We start from the raw sequence: 11255 nt of genomic DNA, 5'->3' as shown, positions 1-11255 counted from the left end.
GCTGAGTGGGGAGCCTGATGCAGGGCTTGATCCTAGAACGCTGGGATCATGACCTGAGCCGAAGGCAGACGCTTAACGACTGAACCACCCAGGTGCCCCTATTTATTTAAAAAGATTATTTGTAGTGGGAGGAGGGGCAGAGAAAGAGAAAGGGTGTCCCAGGCAGACTCCTGGCTGAGCGTGGAGCCCGACCTGGGGCTCGGTTATCCCATGCCCGATGAGATCACGCCTGAGCCGAAACCACGCGTCAGACGCTCAACCACCTGAGCCGCCTAGGCGCCCCGAGTTTAAATGGGGCTTATTTATTAGTGTGCACGTTTATAGGGTCGTGCATTTCATGGGCAAAAAGTACCATTTGTAGGATTCACGTACCTCCTCAGTCAGGGATTGGAAGAGAACCAGAGTACGGAAGTGCGAGTTGCCTTTTTGGAAGGTGAGTCTTCTAGCCGGTACGTGGGAGGAGCTGTGTTCGAGGCTCTTTCTGCGAATTGGGGGGTCTTTCTGGAAGTGCCAATACTCGCCCCATAATTTCTCTGTCTTATAAACTTGTGTTTTGCTATTTCAGTGTATGTTGTGCGTCCTTTTGGTATTTCTTTATGTCGAGGCTTTCCTGGAAGTGATGTTCACGTCTCAGGTGCAAGCTGTGGTTTGCTGGGCTTTCTTCATTGGCAGACAGGGACACAGGAGTGAGGCTGGCGCCCGGTTCTAGCTGCTTCTCTCCGTCAACACGGTCCCGTTGGGTGCTGAAGGTGTTTGCCGTTTGCATGACTGACGGCGACCACCCTTTCTTTCCACTTGCAGGGTGTTCTGGACCGCTTTTCTCAAATCCAGCCGAAGCTCATCTTCTCCGTGGAGGCCGTCGTGTACAACGGCAAAGAGTACAGCCACATGGACAAGCTGCAGCGGGTGGTGAAAGGTGTGTAGCTCTCACGGGTCTGAGCTGGCGTGGCAGGGCGCAGGGTGCGGGAGCCCGCGGGGTCACCAGAGCCCCGTGTCGCCCATCCCTCGGTTGCGTTACACGTTGTAAGAAATGTAACCCCTGAGTATGTTGTGGCCTGTAAGCCTGTGTTCCTCCTGCCCTCCCTCAGGACTTCCAGACTTGAAAAAGGTGGTGCTGATTCCTTACATTGCCTCAAAAGAGAAGATAGACATTTCCAAGATTCCAAATAGGTAAGCCAGCCACGCGCCGATCGCTGGTTCCGGGTAGAACCCACCGGAAGTCCCAGTGGGTAGTGGATTCTGTGAATCCTTTCGCTGGGTGCTGTAGCATTTTAGAGGAGTGGGAGGTTTTGGTTAAAAATCACAGTTCGTAGATGGGCACCCAAGGCCCCAGAGTGAATCCCCCGAGGCCACGCAGCCACTTAGTGGGGAACTGAGAGCCCAGGAGGACCCTGTCTCTCTCTGCTGTGCCTTTGAAGCGTCAGGTCAAGCCCAGCTCCCTGATGAAATGGAAATTATCATAAGCACGTGTGTGTGTGTATGCATGTATGTGCACAGTAAACACACACACGTGTATGTATTTCCCCTTTAGAANCAGCTCCCTGATGAAATGGAAATTATCACAAGCACGTGTGTGTGTGTATGCATGTATGTGCACAGTAAACACACACACGTGTATGTATTTCCCCTTTAGAAACTTTTCTTTGTCCCTATTGCTAACAGTGTCTTCCCCTGTTTTTCTGACATTTATAAGCTGTTTATCACACACCTTAAGTACCAAATAGTATTGTGAGCAGTTTATTTTGGAATAGGACTTAAGGAAGTGGGTTATGGTTTGGTCACAGTTGAATGTGTCTCCAAATTCTTGGAGTTATACTTCTTTCCCCTTCCTTGAAACTGTCATGGGGGAGAGTTCCGAGGTCAGGTGTGTTTACTCCCTTTCTCCCTGTGGGGGTCCTTGTGTCCCCTGTGGGAGGACAGGTAAGAGATTGCAGGGGTCTTTTTATTGGGGCAGACAACCATGTGACTTGGTGTTTTGTGCAGGTTGCTTTCTAGGGCTGCTGAGGGGAGGACGTCTAGGTGCTATGCTCCAGGGGTGGCAGTCGTGTGGGAGGGACCAGACCCACCTGCAGGGAGGGCGAGCTGTGACCACTGGGCCCGGTAGACACAGCCATGCTCCTTGAGAGGGGGGGACAGGAAGTGCCCAGGGGCTGGGAGAAGGGCTATGGGGTCTGGGGGAGGTGGCACCGGAGGTGACCTTGAGAGATGAGCAGGGTTTGGGGGCAGCTGCCTGTGCACGGATTCCAGAGGACAGAGGGTGCTGCTGGCAAAGTGACTCTTCCCAGAGGGCTGGGGTCTCAAACCAGACTGCTCGGGTTCAGATGTCAGCTCTGTGACCCCGTGTAAGGGATTCACCTGTCTGTGCCTGGGGTTCCCCATCTGTAAAATGGGAATGATAACAGCACTTTCTTCACAGCCTGGCTGTGAGCATTCAGTAAGTTAATGCCGGGCCAAGGGCACGTAGTGTAGCCCCTGGCAGTCCCTCTGTCTTGGTGAGTGGGGGTAGCCGCCAGCTGCAGTGGGCTCCGTCCCACGGAGCATCTGGGTCAGGATGAGCAGGCCCTTATGGCGCTTGGGTCGTCCCTGAGACTGTGGGAGCCCTGCCAGCCTTGATGAATGACAGCCGGATGACGAGCCCTGGTCCCATTTTCTCACTGCGCACACAGCTCCCCTGCCTTTCTTTTGGGGGCCGTGACACACGGAGGCTGGGAGGAAGACCAGACGGGCTCGCTGGCCCCACGGTGGCCCGACTTTTATCCTTCTGAATGTGTTCATCAGCAGTTGATATGGAACGAGAGCATCCTGCGGAATCCCGTTAGCCACTTCATTTAGCCTGGTGTAATGCAAGAGCTCCCGCCGTCCCGCTCTGGGAATTAGAGCTCCGTGGCATTTGGTCTTTGATTGCTGGATGCCATAGATAAACGACCAACAAGAACGTGCCCGGGCCCGGAGACCTGGGGTGGGGTGGGGGACCGCCACGTGGGATTTTCATTTCTAGAAGAGCAACAAAAGTGATTGCTCTTTACTGTGATTTATAGACCGTTTGGAAGAAAAGGTTTTTCTCTGTGTGAAGTATCCGATTAGACTGGGCACTTGTATAAATGGGATTCGAAGGGGAGGTGGAGGTGGAATGGGGCTTTCGTTGGCTGGAAAGTTCCACAGCGAATATTTCCTGACACTCTGGAGCAGAAGGCTTTGTTTGTTTACCGCTCAGAGTTGAATTATTCTGGATGCCCTTTTTAAACCTCTGCACCTCCCCCAAGAGACGTCCTCATCCTTAAGGATGCCTTCCCATGCAAGATAGTGCCGTTCTCCCCTTTCGTGTGTGTGCATTTGTGTTTCAGAGTAATTACCCTTAGCAAATTGCTGCGGGCTGAGTTTAACTGATTCTCCCCCTTCCTTGAAAGGAAGTTCCATTTGTCAAATTGGCAAGTTTTTTTTTTTTCCTCCTCCTCCCTTTTAAGCCAACGGAAGGATAGGCCAGGATCAGTATTCCTGCTCATCTCAACGCAGAGAAAGCACCTCTCCCAAGAGGGCCTGTGGCTTCAGCTGCCCTGCTTCTGCTCAGAAAACGAATCTGTTCGCCTTCCTCTTTCGCTGGTTTTCGGCCACGTGCATTGGCGCTTTATGTCAGCTTTGGGGGCAGATTTCTTAGGTGGTAGTCAGTGACTGGACTTAATTTTATTTGTTTCTGGGTAGAGGTTTGTACCTAGCTCTTGTCCTCCTCCGGGTGTAGTTTCCAGTGGTAATGCATGATACATTTGCCTAGAAGTGTCTCTGTCGTAGAAACTGGTCTTTGGGTCTCGGCCCACCGTCTCGCCCCGACTTTCCGTGGAGGATCTCAGGAATCTGGTACCTCCCTCCCCTCCCTGCCCCTCACAGGGGGCTGTGCAGATGGGAGTTGGATTCCCAACCTCCTTCCCCGGAGTTTGCGTACAAACGGGATGTGGTAACTGTAAACAGATCTTCAGCACAGTGCTTCTTAAAGCACTCCGAAGAGTCTCAGAAGAGACGGCCCTTGGCCCTGTCAGCATGCTACTAAAGCAACTTGGAATCTTCGCTCGTTCAGTTCGGTTCCCTTCAATTAGCGTGAATTCGAATTCATAAAGATTTGACTTCTCCCCTCCCTCACCGAAAGCTTCCAAACAAGGTTCATTTTCCCCGGAAATCCTACAAGGCAGCAGTAGGGGGCAGCGCGCGGCCACGTCTAGCCCGGGAAGCCCCGGCAGATGCAGCCCAGTATTCGGGAATGTTCACTGTCTGTTTCTGTGTGTTTTGCCCCCAGTGTGTTTCTGGATGATTTTCTTGCAACCAGGAAAGGCGAGCAGGCCCCACAGCTGGAGTTCGAGCAGCTGCCCTTCAGCCACCCACTCTTCATTATGTTTTCGTCGGGCACGACCGGGGCACCCAAGTGCATGGTGCACTCTGCTGGGGTATGTCTCTCCACTCTCTGTCTGCTCCCCTGGGGACTCCCAGCTGGTGAAAACGACCATCCGAGTCTGCACCCCAAAGCCCCACCCCAGCCAGACTGCACCCCCTCCCCAGACACTCCGTCACGCAGTCCCTCTTCAATGAGGTGGGGGTAGCATGGAGATCTGAGCCTAGGTACTCAGAGCTGCTGTTCAGGTGCTCCTTTTCCAGGGGCTGCTGTGGTGCCTGTCACCGCTGTGATGGGTGCGGAGGCCCCACAATGCCTCCGAGGTAGGCGTGTACTCGGCCAGGGCCCTGTAGGTGCTTGTGAGCACGGTGGGTGGGCCCTGCCGGCATTGTACAAAGAAGGAGGGAGAGCCTGGACAACAGCAGCCATGAGCACATCAGGGGTTGGGGGAGGTGCTGGTGTGGGTGCGTGAGGCCGTCGTGTTAGAAGTGCGTGTGTGGATGTGCGGGTGTACTCCATGGCGTGGTCAGACAGAGCTGCCTGTGGGCTGTGGTCAAACACCGGGAAAGGTCCCGGGTCATGTTGTAAAGTGCGGGTAGCTGAGAAAAGCTCACCAGGCCGCAGTCATCGGCTCGGGCCGTCGTCCCCAAGCACCACGGGCTGGCGGCTTGAACAAGAGCCATGTGCCTCTCATGGGTCCCGGGCTGGAAGTCTGAGATTGGGAGTCCAGGGTTGGGTTCCGCTGAGGCCTCTCTCCTTGGATTGCAGACGGCTGCCTTCTCCCTGTGCCCTCACTTGGTCTTCCCTCGGTGCTCATCCCTGGGCATCGTGTTTTGTCCAAATTCCCTCTTTTGTAAGGACATCAGTCAGATTGGATTAGGACCTGCCCTGGTGCACTGACTTCATCACCTCTGTAGTCACGGTCGGAGGTCTTGGGCCTCAGGGCTTCAACATAGACTTTGGGGACCCCCAGTTCAGCCACAACACGTACTCCTCGTTCCCAGCTTTACTGGACTTTTTGACTTTACTGAAATAATGCTTTGCTACTAAGTGTGAGATTTTGTCCATATTGATTAGAGATGTTACCCTTCTATGCTGGAAACAATCACGAGCCCGTGGGAAAGCCGCCAGGATAGCACAATGGGCTCCACGGGCGCGTCAGCTGCTCTCTGCCCACGTTGATGTTCTCAGCATCCGTTCCTGACGTTTTCTGAAAAGACTTCTGCGTGGCCTCTGTCTCTGTGTGCACACTCACGCTCTTTTGCTTTCTGCTGACCCCCTTGTGAGTGAATTGCTGAGTGCGGCCCTTCACCCCCAAGTACTTCAGCACGTGTCTCCCGAGAACTAACTCCACAAACCCCTCGTCCGGTCATCGTGTTCAGGAAAGTGGGCGTCTATATGATACTGTCACGTGACGAGCGGCCCCCGTTCGGGTGCTTGCACTCCCCCAAAGACCCCCTGAGCAGCAGCCTGCTGTCAGCAGCATCCGTGGCCCGGAGCCCGTGGCCCGGAGCAGCCCCTCAGCCTGCCTTCGCCTGTCGAGACATAGGCATTTGGGGAGCGCAGCTGCTAGTCTTGCGGACTGGCTCCGTGGATTCCTTGGATGCATCCTGCTGCTTAGATCTGGCGGACGCCTTCTGGAAGTGATGATGTATGTTTCTCCGTACGTCCAGTCAGGAGGCACCGACGTCCGTTTACTTCATACTTGTCATCTAACCAGGTCACCCTTCAGAGAGACTATTCCTCATGCATTTGGTACCTTTCTACGACCGTGATCCCTCCTGGCCTCCTCTTGTCATCCTACCCCGCTCCTGCCCTTGATGGGAAAGCTTCTTTCTGACTCAGGCACAGTCCCTGTCTAGAACTCGGACGTCTCCTGGGCCAGTCTGGGAGCCAGCCTCCTCCCTGTGCTCCGTGCCCATGGCGGTCCTTCTAGATGCCCTGGGCTTGCCTGGCCGGCTCTGCAGCTCTCTCCAGACCTGCTGTCCCACTTCTCCCTCAGTTGGCTGAGCCTGGACGGTGGAGAAATACTGGCAGGCTTTTGGTTAAACCTGTCATAGCCTTCTCTCCTCCCCCTGCTCAGAAGAAGGGGATTATCTGACAGGAGAAAGCCCCTGTTCACAGACGGCTTTTTAGCTATTGCTTGATAAGATGGTGGCATTTGAAAATCAAATATGAAATTTCTCTTATTCTAGTTCATTTAGCTTTTACAGATGTTCCCTATGCCTGGAAGCAGTCTGAATCCCTTCCATAAAAAGGGGACATTTACATTTGAATCATTTTAAAGCCTTTTACAGCTTTTCACAGAGCGTTTCCATCAGAATGGGGAAAGGAGTTAGCTGAGCTCCATTACCTGGATTTGGATTCGCTGGAGGTCTGATCATAGGTTACGACACAGTGACTTCTGCCACAGGGCAGGAGAGAGGGGGACCCCAGGGGGCTGAAGGCTTTATTTCTGCCAGTAACACCAGCCAAACCAAGTTGAACTGCCTTTTCCTAGGAGTGAGTTGACCTTGTTGTTCAAACCATCCTGTTTCATTAAATTAAGTTGGGTGTGTGCAGAGTCTAAGATGTCTTTTGCTGTGGTTGCTGGAATCACATTTTCCGTGGAGAGGGGAGCTCTGGTCTGCCTGGTCACAGGCCTGTTAACGAGCTATAGAGAGCATTTTTAGAAACCTTGTAGACAAGGGTGGGATATGTGTGGCAAAACAACAGACATTTTAGGAAAAAACTGAAATGTCTAACTGCACTTGTATTTTTAGTGCTTTTTGCATAGTGAATGTCACTTTTTTAGGCGAGGAACATAAAAATGTATTAGATATAATGTGGCTTGCTCATAAAATCATCATGCCTGGTATATTTAGAGTATGGAAAAGTCAGGAAAAATCATACTTATTCTGTCTTCCCTGGGCTCTTACATCTCCAGAGAAGTGACTAAGCATCTTGCCTGTTCTGCTCAAGAGTCCCGTCAACAGGAACCTTGGAGACAGCGGGGCCGAGGGCCACAGTGAGGGGACGGAGAGCTGCCCCCCCCACTTTATTGGGGGTGCTGTTCCTGGTTTGCAGGCTTGTGCTTTCCGAGTCGACAAGAGGTCTCAGAAAGCAGCTTCCCTCTTCTTTCTATGAAATTAAATTCCTCTTTTTGCTTGAGATGCACGAAGTCATGTTGCCCATACTTCCTTCTCTCAGACTCAGCCATAAATACTTAAAAATTAAGAGCAAAACTACTGCTGCGAATTAAGGTTCATTCAGAGAGATTCTTGAGAGAGAAGCAAAGCCGGGCTCGTTTTGTGCTGCCTGAGAGGGGAGGAGCAGGCGAACAGATGTAGGGTTATAAATAGGCCAGGCTCAGAGCCAACCGCACCGGTGGAGAAACAGGTCTGAACCAAATGATGATTTTAAGGAAAAACACGGGAGGGGGATTTGCTGCAGGCTCCTGTCGTCAGGGAGCCTCTGGCCCTGTCAGTGGACTTGGCGTGTGAATGTTTCATGCTCACTGTGAGAGTTCCTGAAGCAATGCTGTCCCCAGGCGGATGCCTGCCCCCCCGGCCGACTCCGAGGGAGAGTGCTGTGTCGTGCAATTTCGCTCTCAAGCCTGTGACCCCCTCGGGTGGGGGGCTGTTCCCGACCCTCATGTTGCATGCTCCATAGAGCTACTGGAGACCCGGCATCTGCAGGTGGTCCTGTGCTGAGGTCTGCCCAGCCCCCGAGCGTCTGTGGTCCCTGCTGCTCCTCATGGGCCTGGCGACGGCCTCCGTTCCAGACATGTTCTGGAGCGGGAGACTTGGGTAGGGTTGTTTCCTTTGGGGTTTGAAAGGGATCCTCTCCCCCTGCTGGCTTGTTTTTATTTCTCTTGGGTACGATTTGTGATACGTGGATCCTCGCTTCAGCCCCGATAGTCCCTAAACAACGGGGGCCCGTTGCCACCAGCCGGGTACTCCCATCTGTGGAGCGGACTGAAGTGTGGTGGCCGCCCTCTGCAGGGGCCTCCGAGGGGCAGTGCCCCCTGTAGCCTCGGGATCGTGTATGAGATCCACGCACAGATGGGAGCACCGAGGCTGAGAGACGCTAAGTGGCTGGTGCAGGGCCCCTTGCTCTGCCCTCTGCGCGGTGCTTGGAGATGGGGTGCTCCCCCCGCCCCCCGTGAGTTGCAGACAGACAGGACGAGTTCAGCAGGAGGGGTGTGGGCGGTGGAATATTACAGAGCTGAAAATAAAACTCAAGGGAGCTCTCGGTGCATGGATAAAGAGCTCCGAGGTATGTTACGTGGAAAAAGCAAAGTGCAGGATGACATGTGCAGATAAAAAGCCAGCAGAGATAAATACATGCTGATAGGCCAGGAGTATACCTGGAAACACACAGAACGTGGGCGCACGGCCACTGGAGGCGTGGGGGCAGGGGAGGGGGCTTGTTGTGCCGACCGCTCTGGAGCACCGGGCCGTGCACTCACAGCTCCTGTTAAACGCTGAGGTAAGGAAATGGTAGATGGTGCGTGAGGGTTGGGGGTCTGACTGGGTGTTGGGGCTGAAAGCAGGGTGTGGTGGTGTGAGGCTCCCAGAGTGCTGCGGAGGCGTGGCGGCCGCATCCCCCCGGCACTGCCTTGTCACCGCGCTTCCCATCGTGCTGTTGTGTCGCGCTCCCATCCTTCTGCCCCTACCCTTGACTTTGCCTTCCCGCTCCTCTCTGCCTGGGGTCCCACCGTGCTTCTGGTCTCTGTGGCGGCTGGAGCTTGCAGGCCAGCTGGAGCGCGTCAGATGCTGCATCCCGGTGCTCGGTGACTCTCGGGTCCGGTTGCAGGATGCCTCGGGAATCCTGCTCATTGCAGCAAGCGTGCTCAGAAGTCTGCTTCCTCCTGGAAAGGAGAGGGAGGCTGGCTCTCCCCCGGGGCTTTGCGTCTGGGCTGTGTGTGCTCATGCTGCCGTCCTGCCTCTCCCCAGGGCACCCTCATCCAGCACCTGAAGGAGCACGTTCTTCACGGCAACATGGGCAGCGGCGACATCATGCTGTATTATACCACGGTAAGCGGGCTCCCGAGGGTGCCAGGAGCCAGGGTGTGTGGCAGGCTGGGTGCCCTCCTGTCCTCTGCGTCCCTCCCGTTGCTCGCTTTGGTCCCTTCAGGGCCAGTGTGATTCGATCAAGGGTTTTGTGACGGGGGCATTCTCTTGTGTTAGCCGGGCAGGCCCAACGGGAGCTCACGGGTGCTGGTACGAGGGAGGCGGGAGGGTCAGGGTCAGAGAAGGAGATGGGACGACGGAAGCGGAGTTCAGAGTGAAGTGGGGTCATGAGCCAGAGGATGTGAGTGGCTTTTTGAGGCTGGAAAAAGGTGAGCAAAGAGATTCCTCCCTAGAGCTTCCAGAAGGAGCACAGTCTTGCCGACACCTTGATTTTGGACTTCTGACCTCCAGAATGCCCACATAATGAATTTGTGGTGTTTTAGGCCACAAGTTTGTGGCAGTTTGTTGGAGTGGAAATAGGAAACGTATCCAGATGGCTCTCCCGATTACTGTGACAGCAGGGGGTCCAGGTGTGGAGGCCAGGTTGGGCCTGAGACTATCCTGGGGACCAGAGCTGCTCCCCATTGCAGGACCAGGCCGGGAGGCCCCCTGTCCTGGGTGTGGGCACGCGGCTGAGGCTGCCACCTTGCCAAGCCCGTGCATGCGTTGGCTGGTGCTGCCCTCACAGAAGGAGTTGTTTTTTTTTTAAAGACTTCTTTTATTTCTTTTAGAGAGAGAGAGTGGATGTGCGTGTAAGAGCTTGCCAACAGGGGGAGGGGCAGAAGGAGAGGGACAAGCAGGCTCCCCACTGAGCATGGAGCCCCATGTGGGACTGCATCCTACAACCCTGAAATCAAGAGTTGGACGCTTAACCGACTGAGCCACCCGGTCACACCACTCACAGGAGTTCTTTTCTGCCGCGAGTCCTTGCTGGTGTACCTTGTGGCCGAGCCTGGGTACTGGGCTGGTCTGCCTGGCCACCTCACGTCTCACTGAGGTGTTTCACGAGTCCTAGAAAGGCTGCGGCATTCGCCGAGCAAGGAAGGGGGCCCAGGTACCAAGGAAAGCAGACGGCACAGCAGAAACCAGTGTCCTCTGGGTCAGATGTCACTGGGACATGGGATAGATGGGGTCCAGCCTCCAGCCATTCTCGTGGCTTAGTGTGGGATATGCATCATTAAACCAAAGCTTGGGTTCGAGCAGTTGGAGTTACTCCTGTCCTCATTGAACTCTGTAGGATGAACATTTAAGATGAGTTAAAGGAAGTGGTGTTTTACCCCAAGAGGGGAAAACTCAAAGTTGGCTTTTTCCAACGGCAAATATCAAAAGAGGTTTCAAAGTGAGTTGGCTCTGTTTCCTGGATGACAATTCTGTGCTGAGTTTTTAAGGAAACCGAATGTTGGAGGTGTGTTCCTAGCCCGTGAGGTTGAAGGCCGGGGCCCTGGCTGTGCCCTTGGGGAGGGAGCCCAGGACTGCACGCACTCACAGGAGGGGGATTCTGGGAGCACTCCGGACGTGTGGCCACGCACAGGCTGCCTCATCGCTCGGCGTGTTGAGCTGAAAAACAAGGGCTTGGACCCAACAATTGGGGTTTCCGTCAGCTGCAGGGATTTATCCCAGACCTTCCTGACGCCGTCCCCACACGCGGGCCAGTGGTGCGGGGCACCGCCAGGCTCTGGGCCCTTTTCACCGGGAAAGCCCAGCAGCGTTGGTGAAGCGTCTTCTGAATTGCAGGGAGACCCTGGCAGGTACAACAATGTCCAACTCAGCTGCCTCCCTGGGACTTGTTTAAAATGCCCGGGTTTTACATTGAGGGCAAGTACATAATGAGAAGAACTCAGATCTGGAGCAGTTTTCCCAGAGGCAGTTCACTTTTCCTGAAG

General features: G+C 54.4%; 1 protein-coding gene across 1 annotated transcript in view; it reads left to right on the top strand.

Annotated features, from left to right (window-relative positions):
- Positions 1-11255, top strand: part of AACS (acetoacetyl-CoA synthetase) — a 57590-nt gene that overhangs the window by 24557 nt on the left and 21778 nt on the right. The window contains exons 6-9 of the mRNA XM_034637938.1: positions 770-916; positions 1089-1170; positions 4286-4433; positions 9316-9396. Of these exons, the coding sequence (XP_034493829.1) occupies positions 770-916; positions 1089-1170; positions 4286-4433; positions 9316-9396 (458 nt within the window). The remainder of the gene's footprint in view (positions 1-769; positions 917-1088; positions 1171-4285; positions 4434-9315; positions 9397-11255) is intronic.

Source organism: Ailuropoda melanoleuca, chromosome 12 (genome assembly GCF_002007445.2).
Source record: "Ailuropoda melanoleuca isolate Jingjing chromosome 12, ASM200744v2, whole genome shotgun sequence".
In the NCBI taxonomy this organism is placed as follows: domain Eukaryota; kingdom Metazoa; phylum Chordata; class Mammalia; order Carnivora; family Ursidae; genus Ailuropoda; species Ailuropoda melanoleuca.
Note: the sequence above shows the minus strand (reverse complement) of the source record. Positions and strands in the feature narration are given on the sequence as shown.